A 24,434-nucleotide genomic window follows, 5' to 3' on the forward strand; every position below is an offset into this window, starting at 1 on the left:
GGAGACCTCCTCAACTTGAATCCATCCCAGGACAGGTGTTTCACAAACAACTGGACCGTTGCAACTGGCATGTCGTGGCATTGTGTGTTGACTAAATGCCTTCCCCTTCATTCTCACTTCTCAGGTGTAGTGACAAATGGAGGCCATCTTTGGCTTGTTGGGGATTTTGAATTTGCTATGCGAGATCCAAACTCATCAATGGTTTGCATCAACAGCTTGAACCTACATAACTCATGCGGTTTGATTGATGGAAGATATCAGCTGATAATGCTGCTGTTATGGTGTTGCCTTAGTTGACCTCACAGTATGGTTACTCCTGGATAGTGATAAAAACCAGACAATAATTGGGGAAGCTAAGAGCTTAATGTGACGCACAAGTTCGATAGCACTGCCAATCTGGAAATTTCTCTTGATGAGTGACAAGTTACTGGTGAGGATTGTGGTTCCAATTTTGTAGTTGAACAAGAGCACACAAGGTTATGTACATTCATTTGTTGTGTTAATCAGGCTGAACCAATTTTTGGGAGGGGGAGTCATTGTGGTAATTAGGGTTAGTAATTAGTGGAAGCGGTATTTTGTTTCATGCACTCTAAACCACTATGCTCTAAACTAGCCTCATTTATCTATACCTTATGGATCATAATGCACTTGCAGTTGCATTATGAACATGTTTTCCCACCGAACTATGCTAGAACAATGCTAACATATTGACCATTCCCTGTTGAGACCCATCAATGAATTACTTAAGTAATTTATATTCAGTTATTCATATTTACATTCTGCCCCAGATAATATGTAAACAGGGCACAAAGGAGATCTAAAGGAATTAAGAAAATAAGTAAACAGGGTTAATGATGAGATATGGATATTTCTTAAAATGAGGCAGTTTAACTTAATTAGATCTGAGAAGAGTATACTTTCTACCGATTTGTCATGCTGTTGCTACTTCCAATTTTTTGAACAGGTGAGGTATAAACGGTGGCTGTGGTGGACTAGATTTGGTATGGCCGTTGGTGCGTTGCAGCTAGGGCTGGAATTCGAGGCTAGCCGAGCCAGCTCGGTTTGACTCGCTAAAGCTCGGTCAACAATCGAGTTAGCTCGACTCGACTCATTTAACAATCGAGTCCAAATTTAGAACTCGGCTCGACTCGCAAAGCTCACGAGTAACTCACGAGTAGCTCGTTTAAAATTGTCAAATAAAATATGTAAAACGTATAATGCATTGTTTCTGAATATTTGGGCATGAATGATGCACAACAATCATTATGATTATGGTATCATAACAATATAAACTACAACAATCAATAGATCATAAGCATAAGATCGTCATGTCGAGAAAGCACAAATATACTTGCCAATTATGGTGGGCTTGGGCCGACACGACACTACTTGATCATTTTAGGCTGGGTTATTTTGTTTTACGAGATTATACAGCCTACTATTCATTTTTACCGAGCTAAATGAGCTACTCGCGAGTTCGATGAACTCGGCTCGTTTAGCTTGAACTCATTTAACGACAAAATTTAAAACTCGGCTCGGCTCGTTATACACCGAGTTCGAGTCGAGGCGCCTCGACTCGAGTCACGAGTTACTCATTTAGCTCGCAAGTTTCGAGTTTTAATTCCAGGCCTAGTTGCAGCTGGTTGGCGCAATGTATCTCATGTTTGTCATTGTGAGAGATCTTCCTAACGGAAGAAGATCCACTTCCTGTTTCTTTGGTATGTTTTGAGTTGGTTGATATCACTTATCAGTTGTATATTTTAGCTTTCAACCAAACCTTTTCAAGAGCTTCGTTTCGGGGAAGCGCACTGCTAAGTTAACTCTATTCATACAAAACATTTGTTGAGAATATTTTCTGAAATTCTATGTGAAATATATATGGTTAAACAGTAAAAAGAGAATGCTACCTACTCCTGTTATTGTGCAGTTTTAGTCTTTGTAACTACTGAATCAATAGAGAATTATACATTTTGAGGAGAACCCATATTTTATCCAGTGCCTATTTGCCTAAGTTTTGTTTGCCGCTCTATCTCGGTATGTCTATCTTGTGCTCAAATAATTCGCTTGCCTTGCTTGTAATCTAGGACAGGATGATGCTGGCCAGGTGTCCGGGCGAGCACTAATTGCTCTGTTTCTTATCCTATCCTGGGTTGTGGTCATCGTTCAGTGCTGCACGGGTTCTGATGTATTGAGATGGCGATCATTCTATGCGACACATGATATGGCATGGAAAGCTCACTACAGGGAAGTGTTTGATCATGGAATCCGTGAGGCTTTGTGCTGCCTAGGACGTGCAAAATATCTGTAAGCCCTTCTACAGTCATTTTACAGTGTGTGAGGTTTCAATATTAATATATCTGTTTACTCTGGTTTGTCGTATGTACTGATCTAGAACCGTATTGGAAGAAGATGAGGTCTATTCTGTGGCAAGACTTCTGGGTGATTTGGTTGCATATCGTGCTTCTGGGACTGGTCATTTGGAACTGTTAGCAGGTTGCCTCTTTGTTTCAATCGTTTCATATCAACTATATGTTTGGTGGCCTGTCTGGATGTTCTTATCACTTATACTTTCACCTAACCCGCATTAATCTTCTGAAACTTTGCTATGCGCCTGCCCAAAGATGTGCATAGCTATTTTAGTGCTTTGTATACAATAAAGAATGAATAAACTCTACTGGGTACCACACCATACTCCAACTTATACTTCGTATTTATTATGCAAACTGTCCAGTGACTTCCACCTGAGAAACACGACTCCTGTAGAAAACTAATAACTTAAATATTTCTATTTGCTATCCTTTGACACAGAAAACCTGAGGGGAAATGTTTCTTATACTCAGCTAATAAAAATGTAAGACTGGAACTGTTGTATTTCAGACGCTGGTGGGTTACTTACCACTTCATTTGCCAAACCATCAAAAAGAAATAGACTAAATGACTTGACTGTCCATAAGCTTTGATGCACATCTAATGTGGCACACATAATTGTAAGGGTACATTGCTCCTATGTGTATTTTTGGTAATTAATGACAATCCGTATGAAATAATGTTTTTATTTAGTTTATATGAAGGGGTATTCCATAGATAATCCTTGTAGTCCATGTATTGGATTCAAGTCTAGATGACATGAAGCTAATGATATACCTTGAGTATTGGCATCAAGAGTCAAGACCATCTAATTAAAAATAAGAATGTAACATGATTAAGAAGAATAAATAAAGAGCATGAAGATATACAAGTTTGACCAAGACTAAGAGAAAAGATTGGATACAAGTTGGTAATTAACACATGAAGCATAAAGAATGTACCACATGGGATCTTTTGGTATGGTAAGCTTGTCAAATATGCTTCATGAACTAACCCATCACATATGTGTATTTTTTGTTTTCTGTATGGGTTATGTATCTTACATTGCGCATGCATCAAAAGCAAGATCTTATATAGCCCATGAGAGGATGACATCAAGTGGTGATCGATCGTCATCAAGGTTTAGAAGGGCAAGTTTAAGATGAGCATATCGAGAATATCATGCTATCCATTTGGTGATAATGGACTTGTTAAGATGTGCATTAATGAAGCTATCCCATAGTGGTGCATGGGAGAGATAATTGCGAGTCTTCATGTAGCAACAATGATTAAGTTGTGCATTCCGGCTTGAATGAAGCATCAAGCGTCATCATCAAGATCAAGCGGGATGTGATGCATCTAAAATGCATACATGAACTTTGTAGTTTATTGCCAGATATTAATTCATATTTGCATCTCATATAAGGTTATATCAATGTTCTACAATGCTTTTGGGAATTCTCCAATAATCCCCTTGATCTTGGTTATAACTCTGCAGAACAGGAATCTCTTGTTTTGTGTATTTTTTATTTTCAGGGACCTATACGGAGTTAAATAGACCCGAGCAATTTCAAGGATCAATATTTTACGAGGACTGATGATATAAATCTTTGAAATCACGCAAACGGAGCCCGGAAGGCATAAATCCGATGGGTGGCGCGACCCACACCCCTGGTTGCGCCACCTAGGCATTCCGCCTCCTTGAGCATCCTGAGCCCCCAGATGATGGTCTTGACCTAAAAACTTTTGTATAAAGGACCTCCGCCACGTATCAAAAAGGAGGCGAAGCGTAGACCAGAAATATCGAAATAGAGTCAGGACCAGCGAAGATTGGAGGGGGAACTTCTGTCGGAGCCGTCGCCGGAGATATCTCCTACCCCTCCAAGATCTACATCAACACCACCATGATGAGAAGGGAGTATTCCGCCTCTGGACTATGGGTTCTGGCAGTAGATTGTTATATCTCTCTTTCTTGTTCTATCATTGTATTAGCACCATGTGAGCTGTCCAACATGATTATGGTCATCTATGTAACCCCTTTGTGGTGGATCTCTTTTCGATGAGTTGATATTTGAGATTGGCGTCCTTTTTTTGTGAGATGGATAAGTAGATGCATATTTTGTACCCCTTCTTAAGTACTTGATTTGATCCAACTTGTATAGGAGAAGATTTGTGGGGAACGTGTGTGTTAGATGGAGCAACATGAGGGTAGTGATCTGGGTGGATACATGTGCTGTAGTTTCATCTAGTGACATTCTAGGTGCTCTTGTTAAATATAGGTAGTATATTTGAGATCCAAACATTATGTCAAAGTTCTTAAAACTATACTCTGTTAATTTTTAAATACTGGATTGATTGAAGTTTTCCCTTTCTAGAGGAGTCTAAGAGAGATGTGTTGCATCATCTCTATGCTAGGACGTAAAGCCCATATAAATACTTATTTCACAATATGAGATTCCACCAACATAATATAACTTATGAATTGTAGACAAGTGGGAGAGTAGATAAGTCCATTACACCTTTATGAGAGAGTAGACATGTGAAACCATGAACCATCGTCCAATTTCAATAATAAGAAACACCAAACCAACACTTTTATCAACCTCCCAAAATCCAAAAATATTTTTACCTTTATCAAATCCAATCCAAAACCTAAAAGACCTTTACTTTATTGTTTTACTTTTATGCCTAGTATAGATTGATTTACTTTTATTTATTTATTTACTACACTCTTCTTATTACTTACACGAAACCTTGTGCTTGACAACCACACGGTGAAGTTGGGTAACACAATGCAATTTATTTTGTTCTGTAGATTGCTTGAAGCGGAGAAGGTGAGTAATTCTTTGCAAATTTCCCGAGAGTCACCCTTGTGGGAAAAGATGCTTGCTACAACACTCTGCACTTGATGAGATTGGAGTGTGAAGGATTGCTTTGCATCCTTGCATGGTGTTAAGCTCTGCATTACGTTTTGTTTGAGTGGGAGACCATGAGCTTGTTATCTTGGAGGGTTACCTCCTAGTTGGCTTGGCGGTTAGTGCTCCGATGACCTCTTCGTGAAAGATTGTGAAGAGGCCCGAGCTTCTTCTTCATGGAGCTTGTGAAGTGTTCATGGAGCTTCATTTCCGGAGTGGAGGAAAATGTAGCCACAAGGGAAATGCAGGCAACCTTGACCTCCCACGCGTCCTGCATCACCTCCTCAAGCATCGTTGTCGTATCTGCTGTAAACCGGCACCGTAGATGTTGCTAGCCGCTGACGCTAGAGCAGCAAACACCATCACCGTGTCGAGGCGAATGGGTTTGATGCCGACGGCGGGTGGACTTGTTACCAAGGGCGGGCGGTCTTGCTCCGATGGGTGGCCGATGTTGCTGCAATCGGCGACCGGCGGCGGGCGGCCTTGCTCCGATGGGCGGCCGGTGTTGCTGCAATCAAGGACCGGCGACGGGCGGACTTGCTACCAATGACACGCGGCTGGCGTTGCTGCAATTGGCGACATGCAGACTTGCTACCAAGGGGGAGGGGACTTTCTCCGATGGGCGACCGACGTTGCTACAAAGAGCGACCGACATTGCTACCTTGGCATGGCGGCGTTGCTGCCAGCGGCCACCGATGTTGCTACAAAAGCGCATCGGGCCTGCTACCATGGACTACCAGCGTTGCTGCAAGCTCTTAGTAAGCTGCTGCCGCATCGTCATGTTCTCCAGTGTCGGCGTTGCCAGCGGAGGAGCGATGTCGACGCTCACTTGTAGGGGAGGCAGGGCTGTGAGGAGGATGAGCAACATGAGGAGGGCAACTGCTTCTACGACTCCATGACGGAAGTTCTCCGGCAGACGCCCCGACGTGGTTCTGCGGCGAGTCCCCACCGACGGTTGTGTTTCTGACGTGGGTAGCAGTAGTCCTAGGATGACGATCCCCTCGTGGGATGTGGGTGTGTTTTCTATTTGTTTATTTCCATTCAAGTGTTCACCCAATGTATGATTCTGATCACGTCAATCGTGTTTCGGTGACCCGGGATCACGTCAATCGTGTTGCTGGCTATTTGAGGATCAGGGGATTTGATTCCCGGGGGCACACCCTCTCAACTTTGCCTAAATTTAGATGTATCTAGACATTATTTAGTGGCTAGATATATCTAAAATTTAGCAAAGCTAGGACATATAGAAAGTACTCCCTCAGTTCCACGAAGGTTGTTTGAGTTTTTCCAGATTTTGACAAATTTCAAACAATTCCAAAAGCCAGCTATAAGACGCAGAAAAGAAAACTTAAAGCAAGTGGCAGTGAGTCAGCGATCATCATCAAGCTCAAAGCTCAGCTCTACCTGGGAAACGTCCCCAAAACAAAAAAACAAAGACAGCGGAGGCTTCATTCTATTTCCGTGCCCGTCCCCAACCACCCGCGCCCCCCGCTTTCCATGGCCGCCGCGGCCGGATGATGTCCAGGAAGCCCCTCCTCCCCTGCCGCGGGCCTTCCCCTTCCACAACCCCTCCCGCCCAGCTCCTCCTCCCAATCCGCCGCCTCCTCCTCCTCCCCCGCCGCCGCTCCTCTCCGCCGCCCTCGCCGCTCGACCGTCGGAGGCCGCCCGCCATGGCCGGCGCCGGCCAGCCCGTGGCCCCCGCGGCCGCGGCCGCGCCGGTGTCGGCCACCTCCTTCCGGGTCGGCATGGTGCGGGTCGTCTCCTTCCTCGTCGGCGGCCTCAATTGCGCGGTCATGCTACTTGGCCTCTACCTCATGGACGCCGTGCTCCCGCCGGGATGCGGCGGGGGGCTCGCCGTCGCCGCCGCGCCCGTCATGGCCGGGGTTCGGGTGCTCGCCATGCTCGGCACCGCCTGGGCCCAGCACGCCACCGCGGATGCCATCGCTCGCCGCCACCTGGACGAGGAAGCCGCCTCGGTCGCCGAGGACGCCGTCGCCCGCCACGAGATCAGGGTGAGATGCATCTCCCTCCGATATGTTGCTGGTTAGGTAGATCCTTTCTGGTTTGGTAGGCACCTCAAAACGCATCCGACGGTAGAGGCCAATTCTACCGAAGAAACCCTAAATCGTAGAAAACAGATTGCCCCTATCCTATCGTAGGGCTATATAAACAGCGGCTGGCTCGTCTTCTTCGCCGCCGCCGCGACAACCACCACCCCTCCTCGTCTTCGTCGCCGCCAAAAGGAAAAGATGCTCGTCGAACACATCCACTCCCATGCCCAAATGCAATCCCTGCACGCCCGCTCCGATGAGCTGGCCCGCTCCGATGAGCTGGTGATGCTTGTGTATCTGTTCTCTCTGGACTCCGTGCGCATCGCGCCCGAGTCGTATGCACTCCTCCGCCAGCTCAAGGACTCGACGTCCTTGAGGTTGTATTGCTCCGAGATGGCTTTCCTCACGGTCGTGGCAGGCTTGGCGCTGGAACTCCACAAGCTCGAGCATGATCTGTTACCCCAGGCCATGGATCAGGAGGCCAAGCTGGAAGGGGGCGTCCTGGAAGCCCTCCTACTCATGAAACACTCAGCAATTACGCTCTTACGTCTGGGGAAGGCCTTTAGGGAAGCCCACGTCAGGGCCGGATTGCTTAACGATGATCTGGTCACAGGCCCAGCCCGAGAGCTGAGCAGAGCGCTAAAGGATGCCGCTGTTAATGTACTGGAAAAAGGTTTCACCATCCTCTGGCTTCGGGAGCAGCGTGTCCCGTGGCTCCGGCTGGTCAACGCTCTGTTGGCGACCCCGGTTCGTTTCTCTGATTCTGGATCTGAATCTGAGTCTGAGTAGACTATCAGCTGTTTCTTGCCAGCTCGTGACTGTTGTGATGAGTATTTCTTAGGGGCGTGGCAAACAGCTTACAACTCTAGGGGTACCTCTCAAATGTTGCCATGTATTTCTTGGACCCTTTATGTTTGGATGATATTATGGATTTTAAATAGTACAGTATGTATCTTGGCTACTGTTTTCTCATTCTCTGCTAGGGTACAACTTGCAATTACTTTCAGTTAGGATGCTTCGGTGGACATGTATGAAGAATGATTATTCTTGTGCAAAATCAGTTTGTTTTAAAGTATCACTCTTCACAAGTCAAAACTAACAAATTCAACTTACAAGTCCCACTACTATACCAAAACTTCCAAACAACTCTTGCTATAAGAAAACTCCATCTTGAACTGTCCAACTATCCCAAGTTCAAATATCTGAATGGTGACAATCGATTCAAGTAGCCAATGCTGAGCATAAACATATACCATATAGCAATGCCAACATATATATCATAGATCAAATTTGCTAAGTAAGCAAATATGTACTCACACAGCTACAATTGGATCATGGTTTCTCTCTTTCTCTGCTATAACTCCTACTCTCAATGGTATCTATGCACATAATTGACCTGAACAACCCAAAGCAATTGGAGACCTCCTCAACTTGAATCCGTCCCAAGATAGGTGTTTCACAAACAACTGGACCGTTGCAACTGGCATATCGTGGCACTGTGTGTTGACTAAATGCCTTCCCTTCATTCTCACTTCTCAGGTGTAGTGACAAATGGAGGCCATCTTAGGCTTGTTGGGGATTTTGAATTTGCTATGCGAGATCCAAACTCATCAAGGGTTTGCATCAACAGCTTGAACCTACATAACTCATGCGGTTTGATTGATGGAAGATATCAGCTGATAATGCTGCTGTTATGGTGTTGCCTTAGTTGACCTCACAGTATGGTTACTCCTGGATAGTGATAAAAACCAGACAATAATTGAGGAAACTAAGAGCTTAATATGACGCACAAGTTCGATAGCACTGGCAATCTGGAAATTTCTCTTGATGAGTGACAAGTTACTGGTGAGGATTGTGGTTCCAATTTTGTAGTTGAACAAGAGCACACAAGGTTATGTACATTCATTTGTCGTGTTAATCAGGCCGAACCAATTTTTGGGAGGGGGAGTCATTGTGGTAATTAGGGTTAGTAATTAGTGGAAGCGGTATTTTGTTTCATGCACTCTAAACCACTATGCTCTAAACTAGCCTCATTTATCTATACCTTATGGATCATAATGCACTTGCAGTTGCATTATGAACATGTTTTCCTACCGAACTATGCTAGAACAATGCTAACATATTGACCATTCCCTGTTGAGACCCATCAATGAATCACTTAAGTAATTTATATTCAGTTATTCATATTTACATTCTGCCCCAGATAATATGTAAACAGGGCACAAAGGAGATCTAAAGGAATTAAGAAAATAAGTAAACAGGGTTAATGATGAGATATGGATATTTCTTAAAATGAGGCAGTTTAACTTAATTAGATCTGAGAAGAGTATACTTTCTACCGATTTGTCATGCTGTTGCTACTTCCAATTTTCTGAACAGGTGAGGTATAAACGGTGGCTGTGGTGGACTAGATTTGGTATGGCTGTTGGTGCGTTGCAGCTGGTTGGCGCAATATATCTCATGTTTGTCATTGTGAGAGATCTTCCTAACGGAAGAAGATCCACTTCCTGTTTCTTTGGTATGTTTGAGTTGGTTTATCACTTATCAGTTGTAATGTTAGCTTTTGAACCAAACCTTTTCAAGAGCTTCGTTTGGCGAAGCTCACTGCTAAGTTAACTCTATTCATACAAAACATTTGTTGAGAATATTTTCGGAAACTCTATATGAAATATATGGTTAAACAGTAAAAAGAGAATGCTACCTACTCCTGTTATTGTGCAGTTTTAGTCTCTGTAACTACTGAATCAATAGAGAACTATACATCTTAGGAGGACCCATATTTTATCCAGTGCCTATTTGCCTAAGTTTTCTTTGCCGCTCTATCATTTCGATATGTCTATCTTGTGCTCAAATAATTCGCTTGCCTTGCTTGTAATCTAGGACAGGATGATGCTGGCCAGGTCTCTGGGCGAGCACTAATTGCTCTGTTTCTTATCCTATCCTGGGTTGTGGTCATCGTTCAGTGCTTCACGGGTTCTGATGTATTGAGATGGCGATCATTCTATGCGACACATGATATGGCATGGAAAGCTCACTACAGGGAAGTGTTTGATCATGGAATCCGTGAGGCTTTGTGCTGCCTAGGACGTGCAAAATATCTGTAAGCCCTTCTACAGTCATTTTACAGTGTATGAGGTTTCAATATTAATATATCTGTTTACTCTGGTTTGTCGTATGTACTGATCTAGAACCGTATTGGAAGAAGATGAGGTCTATTCTGTGGCAAGACTTCTGGGTGATTTGGTTGCATATCGTGCTTCTGGGACTGGTCATTTGGAACTGTTAGCAGGTTGCCTCTTTATTTCAGTCGTTTCATATCAACTATATGTTCAGTGGCCTGTCTGGATGTTCTAATCATTTATACTTCCACCTAACCCGCATTAATCTTCTGAAACTTTGCTATGCGCCTGCCCGAAGATGTGCATAGCTATATCAGTTCTTTGTACACAATAAAGAATGAATAAACTCTACTGGGTACCACACCATACTCCAACATATACTTCGTAGTTATTAATCGCTTGTTTGAAGAATGGTCTTCAAAAGTTATTATGGAAACTGTCCAGTGTCCACTTCCACCTGAGAAACACGACAACTGTAGAAAACTAATAACTTAAATATTTCTATTTGCTATCCTTTGACACAGAAAACCTGAGGGGAAATGTTTCTTATACAGTTATACTCAGCTAATGAAAATGTAAGACTGGAACTGTTGTATTTCAGATGCTGGTGGGTTGGCCGCACAAATTTAGAATACGCAAACCATATATCGTGATTGCAATTTTTTTCTGCAGTTTGTTTTCTACACAGAATGTGGTGGGCTTGGTGCAATTTACTTGACATAAAATGTAAAACCATAAGATTTCAGAAGAATACCAGAAGAAAATGCTGCTCAAACTGAAGTTCCATGGTCACCCTTTTTTCTCTTGGCTATTCAAGTAGTTGACCTTTAGGCTCATTCTGTTAGCCGCCGAGATAGATGAAATATTATGATTGGAAGTGAGATTGGAAAGGGATACGTACTCGAAACCTGTTCATGCTAAACTACGAGATGCATGGCGTTTTCCCGCCTCTTTGTCACCGGTAATGCCTGTAGTTTTATGAAAATATAGTTCAAAAGGGAGGCTTCCTTGCTATTTTCCATAGATGGTTAATTGCAAAAGGATTATGTATGTACCGCTAGTACTATATTCTATGCTCCATTATGACTTATGAGTATTAACCGCATAATAAAGATTTCTTATATGGTATGTATTATAGGGCTTGCTCTATTGCAGAAGCATGGGAATTTGCCTGATTTGCAAACTGACCTTGTGGAGGCACCTCATAACCTTATGCAAGAAGCTGCTGTTCTCCATCCATTTGCTGAAGCGTGCTATACGGTTAGACACTATCTAATTGGGACATATTTCTTATGTATGCCTGCCTTGTATAATTACATGGGACAATGTTCTATTGCAGGGGCCACTTCTTGATGTTGGAAGAAACCCCATTTTGTTTCCATGTGCATGGGTTTATAGACAAGGCGTTTTAACTCCATGGACGCGCAGAAGGTAACCATGTCTTCTCAGTTGTCTGTTCAGTTCTCCCTTGTTTTCTCTTATTACTTTGTGATCTTATCTAGTCCAGTTCGGCTGGAAGCCTTGTTCTGAAGGGAAAATATTACTCAGTGAATTAAGCTAAATTTGAGCATTACTCTCTTTAATCTTAAAAATCTTGTTACACACTTATGCTTTCTATCTAAACATTTTGTATGCACATCTTCATGACTGTTGATCTGTTGTATTTCCCCCTTTTTCCAATGAAATCATAGACCAGTGTATTCTGACCTTTTGCTTACATAACAGTTACTACATACCAATCTTTGTTCAGGCGCCCTGCACTTGATGGTGATAACTGGTGGCGAGGTCATGCTGCAGCTTTCCTTAGATTTGCTAATATAGCACCTACTGCACTTGTTCGAGGCCGCGTTCGTCAGGTAATGCATGTTTTATAGTAGCACTTATATTAATTAATTTCGACAAAACTGGGACGATGTAATTATTTCAACCGTTTGCGAATAGCATTGTAAATGGCATTTGTACATATGTTATGTTTCTTTGCTGACACCTCTCATCTATGCTCATTTAGCTGCCCTCGGGAACCACTTTTTGTATTCTGCTTAACCTAGGATTGTTTTTTCGTTAAGCTATTGGCAGATTTGTTAAAGGAGCTCTCCCTCTTAGAGCGCACTAATTGTCTAATATGCATCATCTAGTTGCTGAGAACGTGAAATTCGTTTGGACAGTCCATTGGGTGTGCCATTATGTGCTGAATGTCTTGTGGTACTGTACAATGCATTCACTTGCAGGAAGGCGTCGTGACAAGTCAAAAAATGTTGTAAAGAAATAACATGTTGATATCTTAAAGAGAATCTGATGATCTCTTTCATACAACTATGCAGAGCAAACGTGAAGCTGCTTACTTTGTTGTGGTCCTCCACGAGAAAAAGACTGTTCTTATTGGGGTGCGTGGGACAGAGACACCAGAGGATCTCATAACCGATGGATTATGTAGAGAGTGTGCTTTCACTAAGGAAGATTTGGATGGATTAGTAAAGTAAGCCCATCTTAATAGCCACATCTTCTTTTCTTCCGTAATTCTTGCTTGTTATATTGTTCAAATTAACTTGTGTACATTCAGAACACCTGCTGCAAGCCCTTTTCTAATACTTGGATGGTAATGTTTGTCAAATTGGCTGTGGGGTACCGTTAGTTTGTGCCAGTTGTGTAGACTCCGCAAAATTTCAATTTGGCCAATACCATTACAAAACCCAGGTAACTTGTGAGATACACCACCGCCATCATTAATATATCATTTCTTAGGTTTAGGTGGGGAGTACACATTGAAAAATCTACATTACCTCTTGGTTAAAGACGTGTTCCTACCTATTTCTTCTTTGTTGGCTCATTTGTTTTTTCTTTTTGCACGGTGGACCACATTTAGCTATGTTGACAAATCCTCATAGCCTTCTTTTGTGATGTTTGAATATGTTAGATTGTGGCTTCGTTGAACATGTAATGCTGAGCTGTGATAGCCGCCTTACAAAATGGAACGGTAGTTGAATAAAAAATTGTGACATAGATGGTTTAGTACGTGGCTAAACTTGGTCCACGGTGCAAAAAGAAAGAAAGGGCCTAGTACAATCATATACACAGCAAAGGAAAAGTAGTTGGACCATGTCTTGAACCAAAGTGCAACATATGTCAAGTTACCGGTTTTTGCAATGATACTGGGCAAATTAACGTTTTTGTAGTTGGTAGCAACACAAAATATAACGGTGTCACATAGCCAAATTTTAGCTACTGTGCGTGGAATCACCTTTGAAGATTGCTTGCCCACAGCACACAGGTTTAGTATCTGAATTTTCTCAACATACAAAATGGTTCTAGGATTTTAGTTTTGTTGTTTTTGATCCTTGAACTCCTTTTCCTCCCATACAATATTCTTGATTCAATTTTATGCTTAGTTTGTCTTTCTTTTACCATCATTATCAATTTTCCAGCCATTCCATAGTCAGTTGTTCTGCACAGTTAAACAAAATGGATATTGTAGTGCTTCGGGTTAATGGATTATTAGTCTTTAGCAGTATTTTTGTTGGTGAAAAGGCTCATCTGACAGTATTTGAACATTTATTATATGACAGAGTCCACAACAAATACGCTGCGAGCTCTGTCTTAAGGAAAATTGGATGATTGGACCTAGTGTCAAGTGATTTTTTAGTAGAGAAACTGTTAGAACGATGACAATGAATAAACCCATGAGTTAAGGGGCCAACTTAGAGGCTAGATACCATTTAAGTGGAGTATCCATGTGTTATCCTGTATCCACAACACCCGTTCTTTCTTACACTATGCTCATTTATTTTCAGTAATGAACAGTTACCAGTAACTACGAGGGAGAGAGTTATTTCTACATTTCCACACTATGGACACGGTGGAATTGTAGAGGCTGCTCGAGAGCTTTTCATGCAACTCAATGACTGCACAGGAGGTTTATATTTTCACATTCTGTTATAGTTTGGTTCAGTTCAGCAATTCAAGTTCTTGTATCTGAAATGGTTTAATCATGTTCATGCTTACGTCCTCTTTCTGTAAATACCTTATAATCTTGTATACTGCATGTTTCACTATATTTAACTGTATTAACTGTTGGTATAAAAATTTATGTCACTATCTTTGAAACTGTGTCATCCAATTATTACTGGTTAGCACATAAATGGCAAGCGCTAATTCAGTACCCCTACAGACTGTTTATTGTTTTTATTCTACATCATTATTTGATTTGTTTTGCAACATAAGTATATTGCTCATTTGCTTGTGGTGCTTGTTTTTGTTTTTAGTAAACTATCACCTGAGATTGGAAGATTAGATGCAATATATGATTTTATTTTATCGGTTTCTACGTGATAAAACATTTTTATTAACTAACCTGTTCTCTCTTACCATAATGGCAACTCAGAAAACACGTCCTCCAGAAAACTTGGTTTTCTATCTACGCTGGTCCAGGAGGGCAGTGAGTGTCATGGATATAGAATTCGTCTTGTTGGACATTCTTTAGGAGGTGCTGTTGCTACAGTCCTAGGAATGATGGTAAAAGATGTTAACCTTTCACTGTATTTTTTCTAACTCTCCATTTACCTACGTTCCAGTTTGTCTACGGCTACCCCCCCCCCCCCGCACCCGTTGTGTTCATGATTTATGCATTATCTGATGAGCTTTTCATTCCACAAGTTTTATATGCATAAAAATCTGTCATCAGCTCATATGATTTTTTACTTGCGTTTTCTGCTTTTTCTCATGACTTGTTTAATCGCTGCCTGTGGATGCTGATCAGTGTTATCAGGAGTATTTAATACCCATGACTCTTCAAGGCTCTAACTTGCTCTTGGGCAGCTTTTTGGCAGATACCCAGACGTGCATGTGTATGCTTATGGTCCACTTCCGTGTGTGGACTTGGTGATAGCTGAAGCATGTTCACACTTTGTTACCACGTAAGAATAAGCTGAGAGTTGCCTAAAGCCTGCTTTACCAATGGAACTTTCATTCTTGGTTCTCTTAACAAGGATTATTAACTTCTTCAGTTCTTTGACTGAATTTTCCTCTTCCTTCCCAGCATTATAAACAACGATGAATTTTCTTCTCGCCTTTCAATCAACTCAATCCTCAGGCTACGATCTGCTGCAATAAATGCTCTTTCAGATAACTCTCCTGCTGATACAGCAATGATACAAAAACTTGCTCGCAGAATATTGAATGTGAACAAGTATCAGGGTAATGCTCCTGACCGAAGTACAGAAACTAGCCGCACATCTGAAGGAAATTTTCTAACCTTTTCTTTTGTTTCTTTCGATGAACATATGAGAATTTGACCACTTGAATCTATCTTATATATGTCACAGATTTTGCAATGCCCATTTGGTTTTTCTTGAATTGTCCTTTTGAATTTGCCTTTTCCTGTTACAGGGAGGGCAGTACCAAATGAAAGACGTTCGCCACACCAAGGCCAATTATGCAATAGTGAGCCAGATCTCCAAGATTTGCAGAATGGCCTTGGTGGGTACGGTGGATCCAATTCATCCATAGATGAACACAGAAGCTATCAAACCCTAGACATTGATCAGGATGTCCAGCCGATTCCACTTGATGGGCATGATTTTGGTTTGGAAGAGCATCAGACATCTAATAGGGAAATACTAGTGGACACTCCGGAAATGTTTCTTCCAGGCTTAATTATTCACGTGGTGCGGAACAGAAGAAGCCTCTTCCCTCTTTGGACATGCTGGAACTTGCAGGATGCTGAACCACCATATAAAGCTGTTTTGGCAAAAAGAGAGAACTTCAGGGATATCGCTGTTACTCCATCAATGTTCATGGATCACTTACCATGGAGGTAATGTTCAAATTATTTGACCAACTACAACTATTAATACATATAGTACATGAAATTTGGTAATGCCATATTGCCATTAACCTTTGTAAGTAGTACTAGGAATGTTGCAACATTGCATCGAAACTTATTACCCAAAGAAAGGACATAACTTCCAAAGAGAAGGACACAACTCTTTAAAAAGATCATAGAACAAAATAGTCAGGTCCCTTAGTACTCTCCATGCAGTGGCAGAGCGTGACAGTAAATAAGGGTGGGCACCCAGAGTGGGCCATTTGTAGGCTATTTACTGCTAATGGGCTACATTTATAACAAAACATAGGGAAAGATTGGAGAAAAGGGTGGGCCATGGTCTAGTATGGCCCACCTTGGTCTTTCGTCCTTGCTTTGTCTAAAAAGTTAGACCAGAAGTGCTACAATTTGGGCCAACTAATGTTACATGCTAGTGGAACTCGATGTAAACTGTTAAGTTGGTACTAAGGGCTGGGTAATAGCGTTATAAAAAAACATGAATGTCTGACTAGTAAGTTGGTATTACATTCGCTATCATATGGAAGTATAAAGCCTCTGTCATGTCAAATATGTTATGTTTGAATACCAGATATATGTGTTGCTAAGCTATGTCATTGGATTGTTTTTCCAAGAACCAATAGTTGGCATTAGAGTTTTCTAGACTAGAAGCAATTAGTTTTGCAATTGTTGACAATTGAAGTATACAGCTTTGCTTATACCACATGTAACCTTTTTCTTTGCCTGCATTCAAAGGTTTCAAACTGAGTTGTATTACAACTGATTTATCCGCTTACAGTTACACTAACAGCTTACGTTCTGAAATTTTAGGTCTCAGTATGCTATGCAGAGAACTCTAGAATGCCAAACGTTAAGGAGTTCAACTAACTGTGATTCACCTGTACAACATTTGGTCTGACCAGGGCAAAATTGCCCACCCATTCTTTTAAGACACTGAAGGAGCAAACCGTCCCATACTGCAAACATGTTTGTATAACTTGTGGCTATATTTGTGTATACAAGAGATCCGAGGCTTTGATTCCGCTCCATGCCCTGCTGAGCTTATTGACACTGACAGATTACCTGGACAGGCACCAGCTAACATATATCTGGCTAAAAGGAATTGCAATGCCTCCATGCGCAACAATACAGTATATCAACAATATCTTCTGGCGTCTACGTATCTACTTACCCTGGCCGTCTCTTCTGCATTGATCATTGGTGCAGCCATACTGGATTGTTCACATTCATTATTCATTATTCTGCGGCAGTGCTTGTTCATATCAGTTTTTTCTATTCATTCCAAGCCAAGATGATGTACATATTTAAGCAGCATAGTTAGTTGGAGGTACTTACTAGCAAGTGACAAACAAAGTGTGAATATACAACCTAGAGGTTAATTAATCTATAGCTTCTCTTCCTCTGTTCCAGCACTTTTGTCTGAGACACTAATTACATACTAATCTCACTCCACCCCCCAAAAAAATATACGGAGCAGCACTTTTTTTTTCTTCACAAAAATTCTATTTCCATTGCAAATAAGGGTGTTGTTCCCTCTACTCCCATGTTAAATAGAGTCTCATTGTATTCGTTATGTGTTCATTGAAAATCTTTATATTTGAGAGGTCATAACTAGTGGTAATGCAGTCACTTCCATTGCATGCTTGGTATATATGTGTACAGAAAACACGCCTTCCGTGTTTGGATGAAGAGGGAGATTAATTGTTATACCGTATATAGATGCATTCATATCTAAATAAAGTTGAGCCAATTAATTTAGAAATGAGAAAGTAGCTAGGAAGTAATCGGTCTTCTGTTTTTTCTGTCTGGAGCTGCTTTGAAGCCATCTGAAAGATTGTAAGATTTCTATCGCTGATATTGTTGTGTGTTTGTCCCGGAGCTGCTTGCATGCCATCTGAAAGATTGCAAGAATTTATCGGTGATCCTGTCCCCATTAGTTTTGTTTTACTCGTACCATGAACACCAAACCATGACTGACAGAGTCTGCCATGTGCATCTGTACTTGAGTCATTAACACAGCCCACGTTGGCATTCACTCGACCACCACAGTGTTTGTTAGTTAGCCTGCCTAGCCCAGCAATGGAAGTTGGAGGCACGGGTGGCCCGGCCAGTGACCTGTCTCAGCGTCGCCTGGTCTGGAACCGCCGACCTCGCAACGTGCAGCGTTGCTCCTGTAAATGCGCCTTGCCAAATGACAGCGCACGCACGGGAAGAACCATCGGAATGAGTAGGCTTCCGCATTGATCGTCGTCTCCGTCGCTAGCTGGACACTGCATGCAGCACTGTGCCAAGACATGTATCGTGGCGTGTCTTGTTGATTGCTTGAACTTGAAGCCGCACCACCTTAATTTCCATTCAGGCCTCCAGGGGGGTCAGATAGATACGAAGCGTACTTGGGTACTTGGAGGAGGATACTACAGTACTCGAGTTCTGCCCTGTAGAGAAAGATGGCGCAACGCCGTGTGGATCACTCACTGGTCAGCGAGCTCGCTCGCGCCGCTGGCTTGGCGCGCGGTTGGGATCGGAATCGGTTGTTGGCGCGGCCGGAGGAGGGGCCTGCGCTGCAAGCTGAAGGCGGGGCACACGACGATGACGTGCGCGACTGCGCGTACGCTCTCCGGGGAGGACCGCGACGGCCGCCGGCTGATCATTCATTCGGAAGCAAATGTAGTCAGAAAAGGTAGCTCGATCGTCGCCGGCCGCACCGCACGCAAGCTAAAGCTCTTCTCCAACTAATTAACACCTCCAAAGTCGGGCGGAAGCGAGCGGCAACGAATGAACGAAACGCCTATGACTGAATGAATGCCGCCTGATTTGGCGCCCGGTACGTTCGCTAAGAGCATGTCTAAGAGCATCTCCAAACCGTCCCCCAAACCGCGCCGGATTGAGCGTTTGGGGGACGTGTTTTGTTCGTGCCGCGTTTGGGGGACGTCGCTCCCCAGCCGCGTCCCCCAAACGCCGCTCCAAATGAATATTTATGCACGAAAATAAAGATTTTCATTCAATTTTGATTATATATTACAAAGTTTGAATGAAAACGGCTAGATTTCATCTAAACCTAGACTACTGACCGCCCGGCGGCGCGTTCGACGGCCCCGCCCCGTCGTCGCCTCCCTACGCCGCAGCTCCTCCTGCGCGCGCCTCCTCTCCTTGCGTTCGGCGGTGGCCGGACGGTGCCGCTCCCGCCGCGCGTCCTCCTCCGTCCCCTGCCGCGCCGCCCGGAGGGAGAGCTCGATGGCGCGACGAATATGCGCCTCTTCGAGGGCACGGGCGTCGTGCTGGAGCTTCTTCTCCGACTCGAAGGACTCGACGAGGGCGCGTTGCTGATCGGCCGTCTCGTCCGGGTGCGGCCCGTCGTCGTCGGACCAGCCGAACTCGTCGTCGTCGTCCTCCACCTCGGTCTCCTCCGCCTCGGCCTCCTCCTCCTCCATTGGCGCCTCCTCCTCCACATCTGTTGGCGCCTCCATCATCGCCGCCGCTAACGCGTCGGCCTCCGCCGCGCCACGGCTCCGCCCGCCTCCCCCATAGCGCCGTCGGCCGCCGCCTCGCCGCTGACGCTCCTCCGCCGTCACTCTGCTGCCGGTGCTCGATCGACTCACGCCGCCGGCGCTCGATCGAGTCACGCCGTTCACGGTACAACGCCCGCCGCTCATCGCGCTAGCGGCCGGCGCTCTTCAGCCCATCGCTGCTCCATCTCCTCCCGTACCGGCGCCGTCGCGCCTCTTGCTCCGTCGAGGCGTCGAACGCCGCAACGGTGTCGCCTGCTGTCTGCCCGCCACGCTGCGCCGCCGCGGCCTCCTCGGGCCGCGGAGGCGAGGGCGGAGAACGCCGCTAGATCCGCCGCCTGCTGCGCCTCACGCCGCCGGCGGGCCTCCTCCTCGAGTGCCTCCTCGAGTGCCGCACGCCGCTGCCGGCTCCTCAATGGAGGAGACGGCGGTGGAGGAAGTGGCCATCGCCGGGCGGTTCGCCATTGCCACGCGGTGATGGAGGAGACGGCTGTGGAGCGACGAGGGCTGTGTTTGTTGCCGGCGGGGTGTGGTGGCTACCATTGATGAGCCGGGAGACCTTTTATATACGCCGGCGTCGGGAAGAAAGCGCGGGAACAGACGAGAAGAGGCGGGAAGTTCGCGCGGGAACGGGCGGTGGCGTGCGAACGCCGGCGACGCGTGGAGGCTGCGCAGCACCGAGCGAGACGTCTCGCCCGCCCCTCCGTCGCCATTAAGGCAAAGATGCCGCTGCGCGCGAATAACTTCCGTCGCGAGGTAGGCGACGGTTAGGTTAAAATTAACTGTGCCGCTGACGCGTCGGCCCCGCGCCTCCTCGCCTCGCTTTTCGTTGTGTCCGCGTCCCCGGAGCGTCTCCTGTGGGACGGGGACGGGCTCGGGGCGCCGGACACCGTATCGGGCCGCGCCGGACAAAAATAGGCTTTGGGGGACGCGGCTGGAACGCTTTTTTTGTCCGGCGCGCCCCAAATCGCTTTGGGGGACGCGACTGGAGATGCTCTAACAGGCCCCGTATTTCTATGCCAAGAGCCATTCCGTCTAGCAGACCCCGTATTTCGCCCCGTATTTTTAAAAATTAAAACCCCGGAAGTTCATCTTCATTGATCATACTACGGATCATACATATATTGCGATCAAACCTACATCTATCCTACATCTATTCGTCAAGGATGACGAATGAGATGAACGCGATGGAGGCCGCCTCCTCCTGCGCCTCCCGCGCCTCGAACTCCCGGACCGCGGCGATGGCCGCCGCCTCCTCCTCTGCCTCCGCCCGCGCCTTCTCGGCGGCATCCTTCTTGGATTCGGCCACCGCACAGGAAGGCCGCCTCCTCCTCTGCCGCCTCCGCTTCCTCCTCGCCGGCTCCCGGATCTCCTTCGCTTCCTCCGCCGCTGGTGCTGCCGATGCTCGCCGCCCATGCCGCCTTCGACGCGCGGTCACGCTCCCAGTCGGCGCGCCACTTCTCGAAGGCGACGCCGCTCATCGGCTTGAGCGGCGGGTCTTGGCGGTACCAACACCCACCGGCGGCGAACTCCCGGAGCGAATCCGGGACGAACAGCGCGCCGGCGTACCGGCACGCTGCACGGCGACTCCCCTGGGCGGAGTGCTTGCAGTGGCGCCGCCACGCCTCCTCAACGATGTCCGGCGAGCGGGATCGCTTCGATCCGCTCGCCGGCGAGGCGGTACTGCGGCGGCGGGCGTCCATGCCGGAGCTGGGGTGGAATGCGGCGCGGGGGAGTGAGGAATTACTCGCCGGAGCTAACTACGGAGGCGGCGGCGCACGGCGGAGCTAGGAGTTAACCCCTCACTCGCACCTGCGTCCAATATAAGTAGGGGGCGACGGGGCCGATTTTCTGGGCCCCGTATTCCGCCGAAACAGGCCGGCTCGAATACGGGGCCTGCTAGACGGCCCATATCGCGCCTGCCCCGTATTCTGCCGAAATTTTACGGGGTGGGCGGATTATACGGGGCCTGTTAGACATGCTCTAACAACAGTTACAACATGGCTAACTGATCGTTGATCGAGCGAGCAATGATGATCAGCGGCCGAATCAGGGCAAGCCGACGCGTTGCGTCTTGCGTGGCGGCTCGGTCAGGGCAGGGCATGCAGGGACCGATTGATCACGCCAGCGAGCCGGCACGCTTGGGGCGTGGGATTTCCTACCCCAGCTGCCCCCGTCCTCTCTCTCTCTTCTCCATCGCACCAAACCGTACCAACAGCTCCCCGATACCTCTAGCCAGGGCAGTTGAGTTTGTAATTTTGGGTATGTTTGGATGCTGCCCAAATTTGCCCTACCAATTTTTCGGCAGCCTACAATTTTTTGGTCTTTGCCTGGTTGGTTGCCAATTTTTTTCTTGTCAACTCTTCTCACATTGCCTTCACAAATCTTACCAATTTTTTGGCCAACATAGGGTCAAGGAATCTCTAACCAATATTTTGACTTGCCAATGGTTGCCAATATTTTGGTAAAGGAAAGCTATCGCATGAACCAAACAGTTCCTTTGTCCCTCGTGGAAGCGTCAGTGCCTAGTGGATAGCAAGTCAACCACAAATGGTGCTCAGGCTACATCTAGCCTGCTATTTCTCAAAATTTGGAAAAAAAAATTAAAGTTTAAAAAAAATTTAGAGAAAAATTCTATATATAGTTAAAATAAGCTTGGGGGCTCCATGACAACACCCCCAAGGAGGTAACAACGCAACAAACGCCGCCTTTGCCAGGACCACGGGGGTCTAGGGTTTTCATCCGGATCCCCAATGCAGCAAGGTTAGCCACAACGACGCCCTCAGAGGGTCACGACACCCGCATGCGTCACAGTCGTTGGCGCTAGAGCGCTGGAATTTTGCCTGGAAAAACCCTTGCCACACCTGGTACCTCGGAGTACAAGTCATGCCCGAGCCGACCTTCTACCATGCGATCTAGGTGCTAGCCACGCCGAGGCACCTCCAACACCAGGAGCCCCCAACGCCCATTCCTCGCCACCCTCGTGGCCCCAAGAGATAGCCATCACCACTGCCACATGTCACTCGCTGTCGAGCCACCCGTGCGGTGCACCTTCCGGGACCGTCACCCTGGCATCTACGAACTCACACCCATGTAGCGAGGTCCATTGTGTGACCTGGAGCTCGGAGGATGTAGGAACATTGGAACCAGAGGGCGGCAACAACACAACCACCTAGAGGACGTCCTCCACCATCGTTGGGGAATGCATATTGGACGCAGCTTCAGGGACACACCATGCCTAGCAGGCCAGGACCGACCCAGATTGGGCACGTAAAGTTGTCACCGCCACACTGCAGTACGTAGGCCACCACAACCGCTACGCTCCTGCTCTATGCCGCACCACCGCAACCAACTCCAGGGGGTGCCACCGCTGTGAACAAGCCAACCCGCCTAGACCCAGATGTGTCCCGCAGGACCCATATCTGAGCCATCGGATCCTGGCCGCCATCAGCATGCTGCCTAGCTGCCCTAGCTCCACCACGACGCCACCAGGCCATCTCGAGCCGAGTTGCCGCCGCCTGCGTTGCCTGCCGCCAAGTAGCACCACAACCGAGGAAGAGACACCACCGTGCCTCGCCCCTGCCCACAGCCCCACCTAGGAGGATCCTGCGCTGGGTACAGGGCGGGCCCACTTCAATTCAAGGGTATTCAGATGCATACCCAATTTTTTTGACAAAACTACTTATATACAGTATAATGCATCGAAGGTATATATATGAAGCAAGAAAGAAGATAAGCGACAGAACACAGTACTGTCCAAAGCAGAAACAATCCAACCTCCCTATCGTGGCCCAACTCACAGTCTGGCCCATTAGATCCATCCCCACGCGGCCACGACACGCACGCCCAATGCCAGACTTCCAGAACACGACTGTCTGTCATTCGGTTAACTTCCTCTTCCCGATCGCTCTGGATTTACAGTATGTTGCTGATTCACTAAGCCCTAAACACGGCCAACGAACCGACGGCGGCGGCTAAGAGCATCTCTAACAGAGGCTCTAAAATTTGGCGCTGTAAAAGTCGTTTACAGCGCGCTGTATACTATTAGCGCGCGTGTTAGCGAATTTGCCCGCGGCAGAGGCACTATTTTCCAGCGCGCGTTGCTGTGCGAAAAACGCACCTCCGGCAGAGGCGCTATTTTGCACAGCGCGCGCGGTATAAAGTGCAAATCCGACCGTTTTTTGAAAATTTAAATCGAACAAACTATGAAAATTTGATCGAAAATACGAATATATAATAAAAGTTCGACGATACAATGCGACATATATTTTAAAGTTCTACGGGACTACTCGGAGGAGTTCCAGTTGAAGTCCGAGCTGCTCGGAGTCATGGACGACACCGGCGTTGTCGTCCACTCGAAGGAGGAGGAGGAGGAGACGACGCCGTCGACGGCCCTGCGCCGTTCTTCTTTTCCTCCGCCTTCCTCGCCGCCTTCCTCTTCGCGATCTCGGCGCGGCGCTTCTCGCGGGAAGCTTTTTTTGCCGCCTTCTCCTCCTCCTTCTTCTCTTTCTCCGCGTAGAAGGCCGCCGTGGCGGCGACGTCCTCCGGGAAGCGACGCGCCCATTCGACGCGGAACGCCTCGTCGCGCTCGACGATGAGCAGGCGCTGCTCCAGCTCCCGCTGTCGGCGCTGCTCCTCCCGCGTGATCATCGGCGGCGCGA

The 24,434-nt window shown here is 46.3% G+C and overlaps 2 protein-coding genes across 4 annotated transcripts; both read left to right on the plus strand.

The window, feature by feature from the left end:
* The first annotated feature begins 567 nt into the window (after positions 1–567).
* On the plus strand, positions 568–3,648 carry LOC124676988. The gene is made up of 4 exons (XM_047212997.1): positions 568–1,018; positions 1,634–1,718; positions 2,085–2,304; positions 2,393–3,648. The coding sequence occupies exons 1-4, from the start codon at positions 878–880 to the stop codon at positions 2,586–2,588; spliced, it is 642 nt and encodes a 213-aa protein (XP_047068953.1). The 5' UTR covers positions 568–877; the 3' UTR covers positions 2,589–3,648.
* A 3,536-nt stretch (positions 3,649–7,184) lies between these two features.
* Positions 7,185–17,652, plus strand: LOC124670546 (diacylglycerol lipase-beta-like). Of its 3 annotated transcripts, none has more exons than XM_047207030.1 (14): positions 7,185–7,273; positions 9,692–9,830; positions 10,193–10,412; positions 10,501–10,601; positions 11,570–11,691; positions 11,771–11,862; positions 12,182–12,287; positions 12,753–12,907; positions 14,220–14,341; positions 14,810–14,940; positions 15,244–15,341; positions 15,464–15,666; positions 15,814–16,240; positions 17,078–17,652. In XM_047207030.1, exons 2-14 carry the CDS (start codon positions 9,731–9,733, stop codon positions 17,163–17,165), a joined length of 1,965 nt encoding a protein of 654 aa, XP_047062986.1. In that variant the 5' UTR covers positions 7,185–7,273; positions 9,692–9,730; the 3' UTR covers positions 17,166–17,652. The 3 variants fall into 3 exon arrangements, with proteins under 3 accessions (XP_047062986.1, XP_047062987.1, XP_047062988.1); XM_047207031.1 differs by having other exon boundaries at positions 15,464–15,621; XM_047207032.1 differs by lacking the exon at positions 7,185–7,273 and having other exon boundaries at positions 9,716–9,830; positions 10,198–10,412.
* Positions 17,653–24,434: the final 6,782 nt, after the last annotated feature.

Source organism: Lolium rigidum, chromosome 7 (assembly GCF_022539505.1).
Source record: "Lolium rigidum isolate FL_2022 chromosome 7, APGP_CSIRO_Lrig_0.1, whole genome shotgun sequence".
Lineage (NCBI taxonomy): Eukaryota > Viridiplantae > Streptophyta > Magnoliopsida > Poales > Poaceae > Lolium > Lolium rigidum.

What these genes read in the sequence shown, in the direction of transcription:
- LOC124676988 (XM_047212997.1), top strand. Translation starts at nt 878, where the DNA reads ATGAGGCAGTTTAACTTAATTAGATCTGAGAAGAGTATACTTTCTACC. An exon ending in TTGGTATGGCCGTTGGTGCG is followed by an intron (nt 1,019 to 1,633) that starts TTGCAGCTAGGG and finishes TTCCAGGCCTAG; the next exon opens with TTGCAGCTGGTTGGCGCAAT. An exon ending in ATCCACTTCCTGTTTCTTTG is followed by an intron (nt 1,719 to 2,084) that starts GTATGTTTTGAG and finishes CTTGTAATCTAG; the next exon opens with GACAGGATGATGCTGGCCAG.
- LOC124670546 (XM_047207030.1), top strand. Translation starts at nt 9,731, where the DNA reads ATGGCTGTTGGTGCGTTGCAGCTGGTTGGCGCAATATATCTCATGTTT. An exon ending in CTAGGACGTGCAAAATATCT is followed by an intron (nt 10,413 to 10,500) that starts GTAAGCCCTTCT and finishes GTACTGATCTAG; the next exon opens with AACCGTATTGGAAGAAGATG. An exon ending in TTCGAGGCCGCGTTCGTCAG is followed by an intron (nt 12,288 to 12,752) that starts GTAATGCATGTT and finishes ACAACTATGCAG; the next exon opens with AGCAAACGTGAAGCTGCTTA.